Source organism: Mus caroli, unplaced genomic scaffold (genome assembly GCF_978045245.1).
Source record: "Mus caroli unplaced genomic scaffold, Mus_caroli_1 scaffold_5, whole genome shotgun sequence".
NCBI classification, from domain to species: domain Eukaryota; kingdom Metazoa; phylum Chordata; class Mammalia; order Rodentia; family Muridae; genus Mus; species Mus caroli.
Genome location: NW_028227260.1, coordinates 96,243,436 through 96,265,747, shown reverse-complemented (window position 1 = coordinate 96,265,747; position 22,312 = coordinate 96,243,436). Strand labels below are relative to the sequence as shown.

The 22,312-nt window shown below is 37.0% G+C and overlaps 1 protein-coding gene across 4 annotated transcripts in view; it reads right to left on the bottom strand.

Annotated features, from left to right (window-relative positions):
• The window catches only part of Gabra3 (gamma-aminobutyric acid type A receptor subunit alpha3), a 210,989-nt gene that overhangs the window by 115,284 nt on the left and 73,393 nt on the right, over positions 1-22,312 (bottom strand). For all 4 annotated transcript variants that reach the window (XM_029473538.2, XM_021152863.3, XM_085838162.1 and 1 more), the window contains one exon: positions 10,326-10,491. In XM_029473538.2, coding sequence (XP_029329398.1) covers positions 10,326-10,465 — 140 coding nt within the window. In that variant the 5' untranslated portion in view covers positions 10,466-10,491. The remainder of the gene's footprint in view (positions 1-10,325; positions 10,492-22,312) is intronic.

Sequence of the window (22,312 nt, the reverse complement as noted above, 5' to 3'; positions counted from 1 at the left end):
CAAGATTCTCACTCAACTTTTAAAAAAAATGCTAAATACAGCTTCAAAACATTCTTAGTAAATTTCTCCATGATTTTACACTTGATCAAGTTCTCAAGGAACTAAAAGAAGTTAATACTAAGTACAAGCCAAAAATATTCTCAGGAAATTTTTCTATGATTTTACTTGGTTACTGATACATTTTTCTCTTGCTTAGAGAACCAAATGTTGATTTGTAGTAGAATGTTCATCAGAACCTTCTCTTCAATAACTGAAGTAGAACAGGATGTTGTAGCTTTTGCTTATCCAAAGGTATAGGAAAATAGTACATCACGATAGAAATCACATAATTCTTTTCGCTTTTAATTTACCTAGGAAATATCTCAAGATATTAGTACCAATCAAAGAAAGAAACTGCATAAAACTATACATTTATTAAACTGATGAGATGTATCCCATAGCTATGCCCATTGTTATTCATTCCTATCACTGTCGGTTAGATCAAATAAGATAATGATAGTTTTCCATAAAGAATAAAAATAAGTCTGCAAATAAACCATCTGTGAGTCAAGCAACTTAGTAATATATTTAATCCTAAAAATATATTGGTAGTATTTTCAGAAAATTAAAATCAAATATTTGAAGTGTCAGTTTTTTATCACAACTTCATATAGATGGTTTATTTCCTTTTAAAAATCAGTTTATTTTGAGAATTTCATGTATGAGCACTGTATTTAAATCATTTACACTCCCCTCCTCCTTTCAACTCCTCCTATGTCCTCCTTATTCCCTCTCAAATCTTTATTATGTTGTATAGAATATGATGAATATATGTACATATACATACATTCTTCTAAGTCCATTTAGTATTGCTTAAATGTGCCTGTGTTTAAATGTAAAAATTTGGAACAGGAAAACCTATTGTGGAACTTGTCCCTGAAGATTCATCCTCCCTATTTCATCAGATATTGTTTGTAGCTCTTTACCTGTGGGTGCGACCTTGGAAAATGTCCCCCATCCATGTTGGCATATAAACTTTGAGTAAAATATTTCCTTCCTTGGAAATCTTTGGGAGGGAATGAAAAAATTGCTTTGCAAGTGAAGACTGTTTTTTAATTTCTACCCCAAGGATTAAAGAATAAAAATAATTTTTTTAAAGAAAACTTCTAATAATGAAATGAGAAACCTTTAAAAATGTATACTTTTATGCTATGAGATGAAGTTCATGGACCACATACAGATTAAGTACAGGATATCAGTCCTATCAGCATTAGTTCAACCTCATCAAAGATCCCAGTGTGTTTACGTTCAGGAAAAGCCAGAGAAGCACAGCTGCAGAGTTGCTGATGCAGTTCATACAACAAACCACAGAGAAGAAAAATGCACTTCATTAAAAGAATGCCAATTTCCTTAATTTTGCATGTCTACTAGAAGAAAAATAGAATTTAAAAAAAAAATTAAAAGGCTCGGCAGATCATCTCTCTCTACTGCACTCAAGGTTTCCATAAGGCTTACAAAATAGAATTCCAGTTCCTTAGCCTGATATTCATAGCATTATATAATATATTCTGAATATATGTGTACAGTTGTAAATTTCACTACTTTACTTTAGTATCAGAAATTATGGCCAGATTAGTTTATTTCATTTCTTAGTGTCCTCAAGGTTTCCATTCTCCAAGACCAGTGTTTCCCAGAAGTGGGAAGTCAAACAAAGTTTTAACCATTATAATACGCATTATATATCCAAAACCATCAAAAACACCTACAATCCAATTGCATGCATTATACTGTCTTTCCAGAAGGTATTTAATGAATTAAGAATGGGATTTGGCTAGGTCATGTCTATATTATCTATTGTGGTTCTCATGTAAAGTATCTTCCTAAAAGGTTCTTATTTTGAAGGTTTAGTCCTGAGCTAGTGGTTATATTGATACAGGGTTTTACTGTGAGGGAGATAACTTTATTAACTGAATCAATACTTTGTATTATGTATTATTAGGAAACAGAGTCTACTGAATGAAACAGGTCACTAGGAATATCCCCTTGAAAGGTGTGTGTGTGTGTGTGTGTGTGTGTGTGTGTGTGTGTGAGAGAGAGAGAGAGAGAGAGAGAGAGAGGTCATTACAGACATTAGAAAGCAAGCTTTAGGACTGTTAGGGAAATCTGGGGTCAGGGCCTGGCCACTGCAGCTTCTTAGGTGGGGACCTGGACACTTATATGCCTTAAGGGTTTACAAAGTTTCAAAGTATACAAAGTTTACAAAGAGAATATCTGTCCAAGACCCCAACCTCACTTTCTAGGCCTTCCTCTGGAGGAGTTCCACTGGTCAGGTCCTGGCCCCAGGCTTCCCTAATAGTTGTAAAGGCTGTTCTCTAATGACAGTAACAGCCTTTCTAAGCCCCCATCCTAAAGAAAAATTCCAACAATCCCTAAACTTCCCTCTATATGTTGATGCTGAGAACTGAACTCAGGTCCTCTGTGAGAGCAATATGCACTCTTAACCACTGAGATCTTTCTCAAGCCACAAGAATGTAAATTTCAAATCAATACATCTATATCTTTGGTTCGATGACACTAAATCAGGCTATGTTATGTAACGAGAAGTAATAAACTTCCCACCATCTTCTCTTCAACTTAAAATATCAGCTATCACCATTATCACTACCATACTATCTTGAGGCAGAAAAAACTGTGCCAATATAAGTGTTCCATATCTCTAAATCACAGCTTCTAATGTACATTGTACTGTGCAAGTATGAGGCCTGCTCCCCAATATTTACCCTCCTGGATGCAATTTTTGAAGCAGAGTTTCATATAACTTAGGTCGTGTATACAACTTCTAATCCTCCTGCTCCTACCTACCAAGTGCTGAGGTGACAATCATGCACTACTATACACAGTACCAGATACAGTTTTCATTTTTTTCTCTTTCCAGAATTCTGACCTGTGTTAACTATAAGGTTCCTCAATAACGTCTTCTCAATTTTAACTTACTTTGTCCACCATGGCTAAAGGCCACATAAAGAAAGATAAATTTTAGGTTCATAGTTGCCGGGATCTCAAATCTCCTCAGGTTCTTTTTATCCTTAACAAAAGATCTCCATATTTCATAAGAAAGCATTCATTACATGATTTATCATCTATTTTCGGTTCTTCATTTATTCCTTATGACTTCCTTATACCCACACCACAGTGACTCACCTTTCAAATTCGCCTTCTTCAAATCGACTTCAATGAAGTGCCTCATTTGAGAATTGGACTGACTAAACAATCTACAAAACTTCAATATAATATTCATTGGGCCTTCACTAGCTGGGAATATTCCCGTTAAACCATTAGTGAATTACTGATAGTCATTCATTTTTACCCAGAAAAGAACACTTACATGATGGTTAAACAGACCAAAATATGGATACCACTTAAGTCCAACTTGGTGAACTAATGAGTTTAATGGGAGTTACTTATAAGAGCAAAAATGACTTAAATACATTGGCATCACCAAAAGCCATCCCCAAAAGGAAAACAATCCAAAAAAAGCTAGAAACTTGGAGCACACTATTCAACCTACAGGTAACTCAACTTGTTGGTCTGAGCCTCTTCCAGCCAGTTAAGCTAGTGTCTGCTTTTTCCAAGCATCTCAATTGTCTGAGGATGTCTCTAAGCAGTCTTTACAGCATAATTATACTAAGGAAGGGTAGAGCCTAGTGAATCCAGTCAGTTTCAGGGATGTCCTGAAGCTATTAAATTATTAAACTTCCTGGCCTTAATGTACTTCCATGAAGGATGTAAGGTTTCACCCGTCTTTAGAACAACCTCTAGTTTTACCTCCCTTTTGATAGCTTATTTTATAACACATTTCCCTCAAAGATCAAAGATTTTTATCTCAGAAAAAATAGCTACACAACAAAGTATCAGAAACCTATATTTTGACCTGACTTTTCTATTAACTTGCTACAAGGTTTAGGAAAATAATTTATTTGTTGACCTCAGTTAATTTGAGTAAAAAATGAGAAATTAAACTATATGTTGTATATGGGTTTTTCAACAAGTTCCCTACTAAAGCTCCAGGATCTGGTATTCCTAGAAAACATTAACTGTCTTTCCGAAGTTCTTTGCACCAGAATGGTCTGGAATATTTGATCAAATACAAATTATTAGTCAGTGTTTCTGTATTACAGCCTTCTGGTGTAAAGCCTACATTCTGGCTTGTAAACACCAAACACTGAGAATCATTGATATTAACATGTGATTTAAATGAAATACGATTCAATAGGCCATTGTTGACTGTCAAAGCTGCTAGAATATTCTGCTTGGGTGATCTGCTACAATAAAGAATAAAATAATACAGCAAGTAGATTTCTTCAAACATATAATTAAGAGGACGTGGAAACAAAGAAAAGCAAACAATAGCTCTTTTAAGTATGAGAACTGTCATATGCACCATGTATTTTTAAATTGAACTAGTTCATTTATTTCTAAAATATATAAAGAATGCCAAACTTAATATCCAGAGTCAAGTCTTTACTAGTCTCCTGTGTACAAAGCATGAATTATTTTTAACTTGAAAGAGAATAAACAGGAAAAGGTCTCTAATTCAAGAGGTATGCAGTCATTTTGTCCTTGCTTTAAAACCAAATACGTTACTCTGCTGTTTCAGGGTTTCATTTCCTCCTATTTAACATAATTGCTAAAATGCTTGAATAGCTGTTTTTCTAAATTTGAGCAGGAAGTTAGAAAACAATATAAACAGGAAAGGTGACAACACTAAGGATAAAAATAAAAAAAAAACAGCTAGCTGTGGGAGAAATATAATAAGTGCTTTTTCTAAGAACAAAAATTTACCAAGGAAAGGAACTACTCTGTTCAAAATCTTTAAAATTATAGGAAAATATGTAATGCATTTTAGAAACTTGATCCCCTAAATGAAACTGTAAAAACTTTAAGACTTGAAGAGGTGATATTCACTCATTTAGAATTTCTATGTCATTTAGAACACCTATGTTATCCCAGGGAAGTCAGACACAAAGAATCAAATATGCCAAAATTCTATAAACATAAGTCCAGTAATCTGTAACCCCAGAGATTACTATGCAATGCTCATAGAAAGTGACATACAGGGACAAAGAGTAGAGCAGAGACTGAAGGAATGACCATCCAAAGACTGCTCCGCCTGTGGATGCATCCCATCTGCAGACACCAAACACATACACTATGGTGGATGCCAACAAGTGTTTCTGACAGAAGCCTGACAAACACAGATGTGAAAGCTCGCAGCCAACCATGGGATTGATCACAGAGTTCCCACCCAATGGAGGAGTTAGAGAAAGGACTGAAGGAGCTGAAGGGGTTTGCAACCCCCAGGAAGAACAACAATATCAACCAACCTGATCCCCCAGAGCTCACAGGGACTAAACCATCAAAGAGTACACATGGATGGACCCATGGCTCCAGTGGCATATGTAGCAGAGCATGGGCTTATCTAGCATCAATGGGAGGAGAGGCCCTTGGTCCTGTGAAAGTTCTATGCTTTCATATAGGGTGGTGAGGAAGGAGTGCATGGTTGAGTGAGGGAGCACCCTAATAAAAGCAGGACGGGGACAGGGATGTGATAGGGGGTTTGTGGAGTGGAAACCCGGAAGGGGAATAACATTTGAAATGTAAATAAGGAAAATATCCAAAAGAGAAAGAAAAAAGAGACATATTGCATTTAATATTTAACCTCACAATAGTAATATGGAACAAATTTGATTTCTAGGAATGTTGGACAATAGCCAAATGTGAAAAAATTTGAAGGGCAATACCAAGGAATAAAATAGGTATAACTCAGAATCTAAAAAATAAATATTAGTTGTTTTCTTTTATATGTAGAATCGGGATTTTAAAATATATGAAAGCAAAAGAGATTCCATTAGTGAAGAGAAAAAGAACTGGTCAGAGAAGATGTAAAGAGATGTAAAAGATGTACAGCAATGGAAGTAATAAAAGAAATATATACATGTATGAAAATGTCACAAATAAGCATTTTCAACAAATGGTGCTGGCTCAAATGTCAGTTAGCATGTAAAAGAACGCAAACCAATCCAGTCTTATCTCCTTGTAAAAAGCTCAAGTCTAAGTGGATCAAGGACCTTCACATAAAACCAGAGACATTGGAACGTAGAGAGGAGAAAGTGAGGAAGAACCTCAAACATATGGGAAGAGGGTAAAAATTCCTGAACAGAACACCAATGGCTTGAGCTGTAAGATCAAGAATCAACAAATGGGACCTCATAAAATTGCAAAGCTTCTGTAAGGCAAAGGACACTGTCAATAGGACAAAACAGCAACCAAAAGATTGGGAAAAGATCTTTACCAATCCTATATCTGACAGAGGGCTAATATCCAGTATATACAAAGAACTCATGAAATTAGACTACAGAGAATCAAATAACCCTATTAAAAATGGGGCACAGAACTAAACAAAGAATTATTGACTGAGGAATACCAAATGGCAGAGAAGCACCTAAAAAAAGATGTTCAACATCCTTAGTCATCTGGGAAATGCAAATCAAAACAACCCTGAGATTCAACCTCACAGCAGTCAGAATGGCTAAGATCAAAACTTAGGTGACAGAAGATGCTGGTGAGGATGTGGAGGAAGAGGAACACTCCTCCATTGCTGGTGGGATTGCAACTACTCTGGAAATCAGTTTGGTGGTTCCTCAGAAAATTGGACACAGTACTTCTGGAGGATCCAGCAATACCACTACTGGGCATATACCCAGAAGATGCTCCAACATGTAATAAAGACACATGCTCCACTATGTTCATAGCAGCCTTATTTATAATAGCCAGAAGCTGGACAGAACCCACATGTCCCTTAACAGGAATGGATACAGAAAATGTGGTACATTTGCACAATGGAATACTATTCAGCTATTAAAAACAATGAACTTATGAAATTCTTAGACAAATGGATGGATCTGGAGGATATCATCCTGAGTGAGGTAACCCAATCGCAAAAGAACATACATGATATCCTCTCACTGATAAGTGGATATTAGCCCAGAAGCTTGGAATACACAAGAAAAACACATGAAGCTCAAGAAGAAGAAAGACCAAAGTGTGGATAGTTTGATCCTTCTTAGAAGGAAGAACAAAATATCCATGGAAGGAGTTACAGAGACAAAGTGTGGAGCAGAGACTGAAGGAATGACCACCCAGAAACTGCCCCACCTGAGGATCCATCCCATATATAGCCACCAAACCCAGACACTATGGCAGATGCCAACAAGAGCTTGCTGACAGGAACCTGATATAGCTATCTCCTGAGAGGCTCTGCCAGTGCCTGACAAATACAGAAGTGGATGCTCACTGAGCATAGAGTCCCCAATGGATGAGCTAGAGAAAGTACCCATGGAACTGAAGGGGTTTGCAGCCCCAAGAGAGTAACAATATGAACTAACCAGCACCCCCAGATCTCCCTGGGACTAAACCACCAACCAAAGAGAACACATGGTGGGACTCATGGCTCTATTTGCATATGTAGCAGAGAATGGCCTAGACGGTCATCAATAGGAAGAGAGGCCCTAGGTCCTGTGAAGACTCTATGCCCTGCTGAGAGCCATGGACTCAGCCATGGCCTTGTGGATATTTTCTAACTTACATAAACAATCCTGAGAGAACATTTGTGGTCATAACAGTAAGAATGTTTGTGGGAAAAGAGGACACTGTGACTGCTGGTTCCAGGAGCTGAAGATTGCCCCCAGGATCTTCCCCCCTTCCTTGGAGCCTCATCTTACTTATGCTTATATTGTCATTCTTGAATAAAGTTTTCAGAGCTTTTTCAGTATGATTGACTTTCTCTCATTCTTCCTGTCTTCTCCTTCTCCTTCTCCTTCTCCTTCTCCTTCTCCTTCTCCTTCTCCTTCTCCTTCTCCTTCTCCTTCTCCTTCTCCTTCTCCTTCTTCTTCTTCTTCTTCTTTCTCTCTCTCTCTCTCTCTCTCTCTCTCTCTCTCTCTCTCTCTCTCTCTCTCTCTCTCTCTCTCTCTCTCTCCTGCCCTGGGTCCCTGCTGATTATCCCTGCAGGTCAGAGCAATGCCCCAGTATAATGGAATGCCAGGACAAGGAAGCAGGAGTGAGTGGGTTGGTGAGCAAGGTGGGGGGATATGGAGTTTTTGGAGGTGAAACCAGGAAAGGGGATAACATTTGAAATGTAAATAAAGAAAATATCTAATAAAAATAAATAAATAAAAGAAAATGTCATAAATAATTCTTTTAAATATATGCTAATAAAGTTATAGTAAAAAACAAAATGAATGAAAACCCAAATGAAAGCAGTATAAATGTTTCAAATCAAAACAATATAACAATACTAAAGTATTCCTTGCCTAAGGAGTCATTTCTAGCAGTGATAGTACACATAAGAATTTGTTATGTCTCAGGGAATATTAAAAGGGGACAATAAGATTGTAAGATCCAGAATACTAGGAAGTTTGATGTGAAACAGTTTGTCCTAAAAATGGCTGCAATAAACAAGTCCTGAATAGCAATATCAACGGACAGGACAATATAGAAGAAGAGGGGAATCTCAAGGGGCCACATTCCTAGACAAAGAACTACAGGCAACTGAAGACTGCTGAGAGTGGGAGAGTTAGCATTTTCTAGGGATGAGCCCTCTAATTACTTGTCCAACAAAAAGTGAAATCACATATAAACAATAAAAACAAACTAAACAGGTTGTATTTACATAGTTGTACACACACTAATAATTAGGGAAGAAGAGGCTAACAATTTGAGAACAGGGATGTAGAAGGAGTTGGAGTGAGGGGACTTGGGAGAGGCTGGAAAACAAAGTAATGTAACTGCTTTTAAAATAAAATATTTTAAATTTAAAATAAAATAAAATAAATATGCTTTTTATTACTAAGCACAAATCAGTTAACCTGAATAATGCAGGTAATAAATGCTGAAGAACACCAAGTTTGGGTAAGAGGACTAAGAAATAAGGTTAAGAAGGTAATTTCAGGAGTACTGATTTTACTCTCAAGGCAAGAAGATGGCATTAATTCTTCAAATATATGATTTAACTTGTATTATAGAAGAAAATAGCTACAGAACAAAGATGAATGAGAATGAAATTTTAGTCAGTAAGTTAACTAGAATCTCTTGCTGGAGTGTAAGTGGAAAACAACATTGAAGAAATTAAATAGTTCAAGAGACATGGAGGGTAAAAAATCCAGATGTGGTAAAGTGCTTCAATTTGGAGAGGAAAGGTAGAAAACTGGCAATGATGATGATGATGATGATGATGATAATAATAACAATGATAATAGTTTCTTGGCTTAAACAGTTGGGTACATGATAGCATTATGGACTCGAAAAAAGAAAAAAGGGATGTTTTATTATGTTTGCTCTTAGGGAAAGGATGAGAGGGAATACTTTAGTTTGAGGAGTTTGTGGAATACCTAAGAAAACATGTCAAGTAAAATTGTGAATATAGATATAAAAGATATCAGAAATAGAAAGTAAAATGTAACACTTTGACATTCATGTTATATTACTATGTTCCTTTTTAATTTCCTCACTTCTGTATCTTGCTGTCGGTATCCACTTAATCTCCTCTTAACAGAAAAGAATTTTCTCAAAGGATATTGAGTGATGTACTTTAGAGAACCTAAGCTAAACACACAGGAAGTATGTCAAAGATAAATCAAAGAAAGAATTATATTTATATTATGGGCATATTTTTGTATGTTTATATATACATGTTTCATTTCATGGCAGAAAGAAGTTAATGAAGGAAAATCCATTAAATATTGCTACTTGTTACTAAAGAAATTGAGTAACAGAAGTATACGATTGTTAATGGAGTTAACATTAACCATCTTAGTTACAGAAGTTGCCTTCTAATCCTGTAGTCAGAATTTTGACCTCAAGATGTATAAGAATGGGTGTGAGGAATGTATAGATAATAATATTATTATTTCCTCAAGAAATATGAATGTGAACATGGGCAAAGACTTGAGAAATTTTCCACAAGGAAGATTTTTAAGATAAGAGATTAAGGAAGTCATGTTTAAATGCTAAATAGACATGATCCCCAAAAGGGGTCACATTAAGAATCTAAGCGAGAATTAATAAAATAAAATAACAAAATAAATATAAAAATTAGAGTCATCCAAGAGAAACTTCCATTTTTCTTTAAAGTGTAACAGTTTGATCTGATATTTTATTTTGTTTTGTTTTCCAAATGAAAGTAATGTATAAGTATCATTGATCAAAGTATTTTAGGGTTTTGGGGGGAAAAACTCGGAGGTGAGCATTTACAACATTACATATTTTTTCCAAGGACTAAGTTTTCTTACCCTCCAATATCTTGTTTCACAAAGTCCCCAGGTTCTTGTCGTCTTGATTCCCCTTGGCTAGTGGTTCCAGGGAGAATACTAATCAGGAGAAGAAGTACAACTCTGGTCACATAAAAGTGCCACATTTGTGTGATTATCATCTTCTTAGACAGCAACTTGGAGAGACCTGTGAGATCCACAGTACAAGGGAAAGGAACCAACAAAGGGGTAGAAAACAAAGGGGGAAAAGAAGGTTAGAAAGGTTTGAAATTACTTAGTGTATCTAGTATATACCCAGTTATTTGATACTTCCAACCTAATCAAGGACAAAATATACATTCCCAATATGTGCTTCTCCCGAACATACCAGAATCCTCCCAAGAATAGCAAAAAGCAGAACAAATCTCATGTACGTCAGTAATCAGCTGCATCTCCTTCCTTGGTTTCCTGCGTGACTGGGTGAGTTGTAGAACTTCCTCAGTTACCTCTTGTAATAGAAGAGCTTAAAATAGTCTCCCATGACGCAGGAGAGATGGTCCAGGGCTTAAGGTACTCTTTCAGAGGACCCTCCCTGTTCAACACTTAGTAACCACAAGGTAGCTCACAACTCTCTATAAAGCTCAGTTTCAGGGTCTCTGCCATCCTCTTCTATCTTCTGTGCACACCAGGCACATACACAGTGCACAGACATACATGTAGCCAAAATACTCAAAAATACAATAAAAATTACAAATATTTTTTAAAGATAGTTTCTTGTGCCTCCTTTCTATTTCTCTGAATAACTTGTTTGATCTTTCACACCACAGAGGACTTTGGTCTAATTAACTATATAACACTGCAAAAATCTACAATAATAAGATCTAAAGACTCTTTATAGCATTATAAAGAAAATCTCACATCTTTCTAGAGATAAACAACTTTTCAAAATATTGCAAGCCTTAAATGGATGTTCCCCAGGTAGGAAGAATGCGGAGTGATACAGGATGATGTGTCTCAAATAAGAAAGCATCTCCCTATAAAGACTTACTCAAGGACAGGTCAACTCCTTTAGGAAGGGGTAACAACATAAGAGAAATATAAGCCTAGCTGCAGAGCAAAGACATTCTTCAATCATCACATTATACCAATGACTAAAATTAGTAATTTGGAGTATGTATATACAGAAAGCAAGAATTGTTTCATGGACTATATATGATTAAAAATGTATACAAGATATGAGGTTAGAAAAAGAGCTAACCCCTCTGAGACTAGTCTGCACAGGTGAGAGTGTAGACTACAGAAGCTAACAGCTTCTGGGACAGGCCAAAGCAACACAGCTTCTGGGACAGGCCCTGTTTTGGGCCTTCATTGTCTTCCAGGAGGCAGGTCCGAACGCCAGATATCTGTGCACATTCCCTGCAAGAGGATAGCTTGCCTGCAGAGAGTGCTCAGACCACTGAAACTCAGAAGAGAGCTAGTCTTCCATGTCTGCTGATAGAGGCTAACAGAATCACGAGAGGAGCAAGCTCTAACCAGAGACAACTATAACAACTAACTCCAGAGATTACCAGATGGCAAAAGGCAAACATAAGAATCTTACTAACAGAAACCAAGACCACTCACCATCATCAGAAACCAGTACTCCTACCTCAGCCAGTCCTGGGAACCCCAAAACACCTGAAAAGCTAGACCCGGATTTAAAAGCATAACTCATGATGATGGTAGAGGACATCAAGAAGGACTTTAATAACTCACTTAAAGAAATACAGAAGGACACTGCTAAAGAGTTACAAGTCCTTAAAGAAAAACAGGAAAACACAACCAAACAGGTGATGGAAATGAACAAAACCATACAAGACATAAAAAGGGAAGTAGACACAATAAAGAAAACCCAAAGTGAGGCAACGCTGGAGATAGAAACCCTAGGAAAGAAATCTGGAACCATAGATGAGAGCATCAGCAACAGAATACAAGAGATGGAAGAGAGAATCTCAGGTGCAGAAGATTCCATAGAGAACATCTGCACAACAATCAAAGAAAATGCAAAATGCAAAAAGATCCTAACTCAAAACATCCAGCCCCAAGAAACTTTGAATACCCAAGTTACAAGTTGCAAAACACATGAAACTCAAGAAGAACGAAGACCAGTGTAGACACTTTGCCCCTTCTTTTGGGATAGCATTGGAAATGTAAATGAAATAAATACCCAATTTAAAAAAAGAGAAAAAAGAATACGATAATTGGTGAAGTGATGAATAAAGATTATTCCTTTATACTAAAAAAAAAAAAAAAAAAAAAAAAAAAAAAGCATGTACCACCACTGCTCAAGGAATAAGGCTCCTTTTAAATGTACTCTATTCTTACAAAGAGAGCCATTAGGTACTTTTCTAGGTTATCTGTATGGATCTGGAACAGGTATCTGAAGAATCATACTGCTGCATACATGGACTTTTGATATGATCCAATGGGTACATCAGATATGAGAATCATCATGGTATTAGCTCTTAGCATGATACTAGTAATTTCAAACATTTCTGTTTCACAAAACACTATTTCTTGAGTTAAACTTAAATAGTCTGCACACAATTAATGATTCATGAACTGTAAAAGAGTTGTTGGCAATTTTATATGAATGACCATACCATGTAAGCAATAAAATAGACTTACATTATTAGACAACTCTGAGCATAAATAGCATCCATAGTAGATGCTCAAATGTCCAGAGGACCTAAGTACTCTGTAATGATTTATGATCATATGACAAAGGGTAACCCTTCTGTAATCTTAATATATGATTTGATTGCTACTCTACAAGAACAGACATCATTGACAACAGATAATAATGCCCAGAATGTACAAATAAACCACAGAATAAAATATATAAACATAGGACCATGATGTATGTTCAGGATGCATGAGTAACAATCTTGGTTAAAGAGAAGATTAACATTATACACAAATGAAAATGTCAATGGTCAATGTTCAAATTCATGTATATAAGTACAGGATTTGTATAAATAATGTTAAATATTCAGTAAAACCTCATAATAAAATAAGTGATACAGATATAACTCCTCATGACATACAAGCAGAAAATTATGTTATAGCATATGATGCATAAGAAGGCAAAAATATCATGTGAAATCCTAAGAAACAAACATGTTCAAATTGCCATTATGCACATATAAACATATAAAATAAAAGGAGTTGGGCATAATATGTGCCCTCCAAAGACCATATCATTTTGCTAGCAAATATTGTGATTATTGTACATAAGAAGGGATTTATGAAGTAAAATCATTTGGTCATCATATCTGTCGGAAAATCATAATTCATAAGTTGTACAATCACAAGACAAAAGAATATTTGGAGAATTGGATATATTCTCTTTTAAGACATAGTAAATGCAGAGTACAATGTTCTGGTACCAAGATTTCATTTCCTTTGACTATATACCCAGTAGTAGGACTGATTGTTCATGTAAAATATCTATTTTTGTTTTGACAGATCCTTTATATTATTTTCCATAGTGATTATATTAGTTTATAATCCTACCAATAGTATACAAAAAATTCCTCCCACAAGCTCCAAAAGTAAAAACAAAAAATAATAAACTAGTAGATAACAAAGAAAAGTCAATGAACTAGAAGACAATTACAGAATGGGAAAAATATATTTGATAACAAAGAACTGACATCAAATGTATATAAGGAACTAGAAATAATGGGCTTTATAACTAACAGACATACACTGAACCAGAAATTAAAAGAAAAAATGGTTTATTTCATTGACCATCAGGGAAAATTGAATGAGAACCAAGATAATCAGGTATTATTTAACCTCAGCATAACCATCATAAAAACAAAACAAAACAACTCTCTGGCCATGGAGCAAAAGCCAGGAAATTATTTGTATAGTGTTGGTAGGATTGTAAATTAATATAATCAATATGGGAAACAAAATACAGGTTCTGCCAAAACAATAGTAGATATTATATATGATCAATCAGTTCTACTACTGGGTATATAATCAAAGGAAATGAAATATTGTATCAGATACTTGTACTCATGTATTTGTTGAAGTTTTTATTATTTTTATTAGATATTTTCTTTATTTACATTTCAAATGCTATCCCGAAAGTTCCCTATACCCTCCCCCTGCCCTGCTCCCCTGCCCACTCACTCCCACATCTTGGCCCTGGCATTCCCCTGTCCTGGAGCATATTAAGTTTGCAAGACCAAGGGGCCTCTCTTTCCAATGATGGCCAACTAGCTTCTCCATTGGGGGACCCTGTGCTCCATCCTATAGATGACTGTGTGCATCCACTTCTGTATTTGCCAGGCACTGCCATTGCCTCACAAGAGACAGCTATATCAGGGCTCTTTCAGGAAAATCTTGCTGGCATATGCAATAGTGTCTGGGTTTGTGGCTGATAATGGAATGGATCTCCAGGTGGGGTAGTCTCTGGATGGTCCATTCTTTCATCTTGGCTCTAAACATTGTCTCTCTAACTCCTTCCATGGGTGGTTAATTCCCTATTCTAAGGAGGAATGAAGTATCCACACTTTGGTCTTCCTTCTTGATTTTCTTGTGTTTTGCACATTATGTCTTGGGTATTCTAAGTTTCTGCGCTAATATCCACTTATCAGTAAGTGTATATCAAGTGACTTCTTTTGTGATTGGGTTACCTCACTAAGGATAATATCATCCAGATACATCCATTTACCCAAGAATTTCCTAAATTCATTGTTTTTAATAGCTGAGTAGTACTCCATTGTGTAAATGTACCACAATTTCTGTATCCATTCCTCTGGTGAGGGACATTTGGGTTCTTTCAGCTTCTGGCTATTATAAATAAGGCTGCTATGAACATAGTGGAGCATGTGTCCTTATTACCAGTTGGAACATCTATTGGGTATATGCCCAGGAGAGGTATTACTGGATCTTCCAGTAGTACTATGTCCAATTTTCTGAGGAACCACCAGACTAATGAAGTGGTTTTTTTTTTTTAACTTTTTAATATTTTTCATTACATATTTTCCTCAGTTACATTTCCAATGCTATCCCAAAAGTCCCCCATAGCGCCCCCCACTTCCCTACCCACCCATTCCCATTCTTTTGGCCCTGGCATTCCCCTATATTGGGGCATATAAAGTTTGCAAGTCCAATGGGCCTCTCTTTCCAGTGATGGCCGACTAGGCCATCTTTCGATACATATGCAGCTAGAGACAAGAGCTCCGGGGTACTGGTTAGTTCATCATGTTGTTCCAATTATAGGGTTGCAGATCCCTTTAGCTCCTTGGGTACTTTCTCTAGCTTCTCCATTGGGAGCCCTGTGATACATCCAATAGCTGACTGTGAGCATCCACTCCTGTGTTTGCTAGGCCCCAGCATCCTCTCACAAGAGACAGCTATATTTGGGTCCTTTCAGCAAAATCTTGCTAGTGTATGCAATGGTGTCAGCGTTTAGAAGCTGATTATGGGATGGATCCCTGGATACGGCAGTCTCTAGATGGTCCATCCTTTCATCACAGCTCCAAACTTTGTCTCTGTAACTCCTTCCATGGGTGTTTTGTTCCCAATTCTAAGAAGGGGCACAGTGTCCACACTTTGGTCTTCATTCTTCTTGAGTTTCATGCGTTTAGCAAATTGTATCTTATATCTTGGGTATCCTAAGTTTTGGGCTAATATCCACTTATCAGTGAATACATATTGTGTGAGTTCCTTTGTGATTGTGTTACCTCACTCAAGATGATGCCCTCCAGGTCCATCCATTTGGTTAGGAATTTCATAAATTCATTCTTTTTAATAGCTGAGTAGTACTCCATTGTGTAAATGTACCATAATTTCTGTATCCATTCCTCTGTTGAGGGACATCTGGGTTCTTTCCAGCTTCTGGCTATTATAAATAGGGCTGCTATGAACATAGTGGAGCATGTGTCCTTTTTACCGGTTGGGACATCTTCTGGATATATGCCCAGGAGAGGTATTGCTGGATCCTCCGGTAGTACTATGTCCAATTTTCTGAGGAACCACCAGACTGATTTCCAGAGTGGTTGTACAAGCTTGCAATCCCACCAACAATGGAGGAGTGTTCCTCTTTCTCTACATCCTTGCCAGCATCTGCTATCACCTGAATTTTTGATCTTAGCCATTCTGACTGGAGTGAGGTAGAATCCCAAGGTTGTTTTTATTTGCATTTCCCTGATGATTAAAGATGTTGAACATTTTTTTCAGGTGCTTCTCAGCCCTTCCCTATCCCTCACTTGAGAATTCTTTGTTTAGCTTTGTATCCCAATTGTAATGGGGTTATTTGATTTTCTGGAGTCCAGTTTCTTGAATTCTTTATATATATTGGAAATTAGTCCCTATCAGATTTAGGATTGGTAGAGATCCTTTCCAAAACTGTTGGTGGCATTTTTGTCTTATTGACAGTGTCTTTTGCCTTACAGAAGCTTTGCAATTTTATGAGGCCCCATTTGTTGATTCTCAATCTTACAGCACAAGTCATTGGTGTTCTGTTCAGGAATTTTTCCCCAGTGCCAATATCTTTGAGGCTTTTGCCCACTTTCTCCTCTATAAATTTCAGTGTCTCTGGTTTTATGTGGAGTTCTTTGATCCACTTAGACTTGAGCTTTGTACAAGGAGAGAAGAATGGATCAATTCACATTCTTATACATGATAGCCACCAGTTGTGCCAGCACCATTTGTTGAAAATGTTGTCTTTTTTCCACTGGATGGTTTTAGCTCCTTGTCAAAGATCAAGTGAACATAGGTATGTAGGTTCATTTCTGGGTCTTCAATTCTATTCCATTGATCTACCTGTCTGTCACTATACCAATACCATGTAGTTTTGATCACAATTGCTCTGTAGGTCCTTGAGGTCAGGCATGGTGATTCCACCAGAGCTTCTTTTATTGTTGAGAATAGTTTTTGCCATCCTAGGATTTTTATTATTCCAGATGAATTTGCAAATTGCCATTTCAACTCAGTGAAGAATTGAGTTGCAATTTTGATGGGGATTGCATTGAATCTGTAGATTGCTTTCGGCAGGATAGCCATTTTGAACAATATTAATCCTGCCAATACATGAGCATGGGAGATCTTTCCATCTTCTGAGATCTTCTTCAATTTCTTTCTTCAGAGACTTGAAGTTAGGATCTTTTTGCATTTTGCATTTTCTTTGATTGTTGTATCCATGTTTCATATGGAATCTTCTGCACCTGAAATTCTCTCTTCCATCTCTTGTATTCTATAGTTGATGCTCGCATCTATGGTTCCTGATTTCTTTCCTAGGGTTTCTATCTCCAGACTTGTCTCCCTTTGGGTTTTCTTTATTGTTTGTACTTCTCTTTTTAGGTCTTGGATGGTTTTGTTCAATTCCATCACCTGTTTGCTTGTGTTTTTCTGTAATTCTTTAAGGGATTTTTGTGTTTCCTCTTTTAGGACTTCTACCTGTTTAGCAGTCTTTTCCTGTGATTCTTTAAGGACTTCTACCTGTTTAGCAGTGTTCTCCTGTATTTCTTTAAGTGAGTTATTAATGCCCTTCTTAAGGTCCTCTACCAGTATCATGAGATATGATTTTGAATTTGAATCTTGCTTTTCAGCTGTGTTGGGGTATCCAAGACTGGCTGAGGTGGGTGTGTTGGGTTCTGATGATGGTGAGCAGTCTTGGTTTCTGTTGGTAAGATTCTTATGTTTGCCTTTCACCATCAGGTAATCTCTGGTGTTTGTTGTTATAGTTGTCTCTGGCTGGAGCCTGTTTCTCCTGTGATTCTGTTAGCCTCTGTCAGCAGTCCTGGGAGTCCAGCTCTTTTCTGAGTCTCAGTGCTCAGAGTACTCTCCTCAGGCAAGCTCTCCTCTTGCAGGGAAGGTACACAGAGGTCTGGCATTCAGACCTGCCTCCTGGCTGAAGATGAAGGCCAGAAACAGGGCCTGTCCCAGAAGATGTGTTGCTTCTGCATGCTCACCTGCACAGACTGGTCTCCAAGGGACCCAGGACACAAGATGGCTGCCTCACCTGCTCTGGTGGTCAAAGCCCTCCCAGGTGGTCACCTCTCCTCTGACGGGGAAGGTGCCAGGATGTCTGAAACCTGAAATGGGGGTCTGTCCCAGAAGCTGTGTTGGTTCTGCCTGTCCCAGAAGCTGTGTAGCTTCTGCAGTCTGCTCACTCACCCTCCACAGTCCATGAGCTGATCTGCGCAGACTTGTCTCAGATGGACCCAGGAGACAAGATCTGTTGAAGTTTATTTTAAAAAGCTAAAAAAAATACTGGGTCAACCTAGATGTCTTGATAGATGAGTGGATAAATAAAATAGTACATACTTATATAGTAGAGTACTATTTAGTCATAAGGAATGAAATCCTGACATTTGCAGCAACAAGAACAGAATGGGTAGCAACAATACTAAATAAAACAAGGCAGACAAAGACAAACAAATGTCACACATACTTCATTTCTGAAAATCAGTAAGTGGGCATTGTAGAAGAAAGACATGTAGCACTGGTCTCTTAGGGGCTAGGAAGGGCAAGGCGGGGGGTGGGGAACAAAAGTATAGAGCAGAGAAACTTCTTACTTTCTATCAGTGTAGGATAACCATGCATTCAGAAAATATATGATATTTTTCCAAATGACTAGACAAGTATAAAATTTCAAGTACATAATAGTGATTAGATGTTGATTATAAAACTGTTTATTACACTTGCTTGATTAGTACACTCTGTAAGAATAGATCAAATTAACATAATGCATACACACACAAATGAACAAACCACAAACATAAGCACAAAGACCTGATGTATGGTTAAAACATGCAATTAAATTATTGGCAACAATGTAGATATTTCAACATTGCTTAAATATGCAATTAAAATGGTTAAGATGATACAAGATATGGTGGCATACACCTTTGAGAGGCAGAGGCATGTACCTCTTGTGAGGCAGAGGCATGTGAATCTTTATGTGTTTGAGACTAGGCTGGTCTACATAGTGAGTTCCAAGATAGAAGATAGTGGGCTATGTAGAGACACCGAAAGAAAGAAAGAAAGAAAGAAAGAAAGAAAGAAAGAAAGAAAGAAAGAAAGAAAGAAAGAAAGAAAGAAAGAAAGAAAGAAAGAAAGAAAGAAAGAAAGAAAAGAAGGAAGGAAGAAAGAAAGAAAGAAAGAGAGAGAGGTACTATTTTATAAAACAGTTAAGAAGGCACATTTTAGGCTAAGGAATTTTAACCTAAGGAATTTTAACCTGCTGCTAAAGTTAGCAAAAATTCATAGAGAAGAATTATGTCTAGTATATGGCTAAAGAAATATTTCACATTAGCAGTAAGCATTAGATGAACATAGACCCAAAGCATATGCTGCGATAACCATTACATAGACACAGAAAAGGATTGTGGTAACTTTGTTTTCAAGTGAGCGTTGTGAATAAAGTAAAAACTTTTAGAGCCATGAGGTACACTTGTCCTCAACCCTGATTGTATAGAAACATAGTATGTGCAACATCATAACAAAACTCAGGAGCTAGGCAACTTGACATAGGAACAGGTAGGCATGACAGTACACAATTATGAAAAAGAAAAAAAACCTCCTTGTCTATGATTGGGCAAACATGGTCATGTTTTTTCACTAGCAAAGATAGCCAAGATATACATTAAAAGTGGCTGTAGTGAACAATGATGATTTTATGGTAATAGTAACCATATTGAATAATTTCTTAAAGTGTATCAACATAAAATTAAAATGTACAAATTCACAGTGGATTACAGCAGTGTAACATATAATGATATGAACTGTCAGAAAACTAAGATTCAATGAAAGGAATTAGAATGTTATATATGTTTTTAAATTTGTGTGACAAAGTCAATCAATCGCATTGCAAGATGGAACCAAGAATGATAGATATTCATAAGAGTATATAGCAAATAGAAAACAGTAAGGTGATATGGGCTCACATGACATTGACATACCCTCCACTCATATCTATACAGTTATGATTCATATACAATTTTCTCCTTTGATTAGTAGCATGTTCACCCTTTCATTTGCTCAGTGAGCAAACTTTGATGCCATTCCTGACTTCTTTTGCATCCACTCTGCATTCAATCTATCAGGAACTCAACTGTTATTCTATTCTGAATGACATACCTCCAGAATAAAGGCAGTAGTAATCATCTCCTCTAATACAACCTATTTCATTACCTCTTAAAACCAGGAGCTGGTTCTTTGAGAAAATCAACAAGATAGATAAATGTGGCAAGATTTTCCCTGTCCAATATATTTAAATAGTGCATCAGGGGGCCTATGATTGGACAGGGAAAAGGGAGATAGAGCTAAGACTTGCAGAGACAGAGATCATCTCTGGAGAGATGGGGAGGGAAGCAAGATGGAAGAAGATCCTGATCCTGCGTGGTTTTAAATAGCCACAGGTAGTTATGAATATCCTATAGGGATAGAATAATTGGGATAACATGTCTGATCTAGGTGAGTAGCTTGTACCATTATCAATTGGCCATAAAATTATTGCGTGGGCATCTTGTGAATTGTGAATTTATTGATATATAAATCTAACTGATTAATTATGTTTCTAGTGTTTTGTTTTACTGGGTTACTGGAAGGTAGGACCTCCCACCACAGAGGGATTATGACTGAGAGGGTATTGGCAGCACGGAGGCAGCAAATCAGAGCTGGGAAGACTGCAATCTGTCAGAGCATGAGGCTAGCTGTGGAGGCAGCAGAGTTGGCAGACAGAGAGTAGTTGGATGGAGCATGGGAACTTGGCGGTTCTTTTTTAATATTTCTAAAACACATAAACACTTAGCCAGACTAACCAGAGGGCACAGAGACAGTATCCAAATTAACAACATCAGAAATGAAAAGGGAGACATAACAACAGACACTGAGGAAATAAAAAAAAAATCATCACATCCTACTACAGAAGCCTAACAAAACTGGAGAATCTGGAGGAAATGGACAATTTTCTTATCTTTTTAAATATTTTTATTAGATATTTTCCTCATTTACATTTCCAATGCTAACCCAAAAGTCCTCATACCCTCCCCCCACTCCCCTACCCACCCACTCCCACTTTTTGGCCCTGGCGTTCCCCTGTACTGGGGCATATGAAGTTTGCAATTCCAATGGGCCTCTCTTTCCAGTGATGGCCTACTAGGCCATCTTTTGATACATATGCAGCTGGAGTCAAGAGCTCCGGTATCAATGTTAAATCAGTATCAGATAAACAATATAAACAGTCCCATATCTCCTAAAGAAATAGAAGCAGTCATTTAAAGTCTCCCAACCAATAAAAGCACAGGACTCCAAAAATTCTACCAGAGAACTAAAGCTGATAAACAATTTCAGCAAAGTGGCTGAATATAAAATTAACCCAAACAAATCAGTAGCCTTCTTCTACTCAAGGGATCAACAGGTGTAGAAAGAAATTAAGGAAAAGACACCCTTCTCAATAGTCACAAATAATATAAAATACCTTGGCGTGACTCTAACTAAGGAATTGAGAGATCTGTATGACAAGAACTTCAAGTCTCTGAAGAAAGAAATCTAAGAAAACCTCATAAGATAGAAAGATCTAATGGAATGGCAGGATTAATATAGTAAAAATGGCCATCTCGTTGAAAGCAATCTACACATTCAATGCAATTCCCATCAAAATTCCAACTCAATTTTTCATGGAGTTAGAATGATCAATTTGCAAATTCATTTGGAATAAGAAAAAAACCAGGATAGCAAAAACCATTCTCAACAATAAAAGAACTTCTGGGTGAAATCACCATCCCAGAACTCAAGCTGTACTACAGAGCAATAGTGATTAAAAACTGCATGGTACTGGTATAGTGACAGACAGGTAGACCAGTGAAATAGAATTGAAGACCCAGAAATGAATCCACACACCTATGGTCACTTGATCTTTGACAAAGGAGCTAAAACCATCCAGTGGGGGAAAAAAAAACACCATGTTCAATAAATGATGCTGTTTCAACTGGTAGCCAGCATGTAGAAGAAGACAAATGGATCCA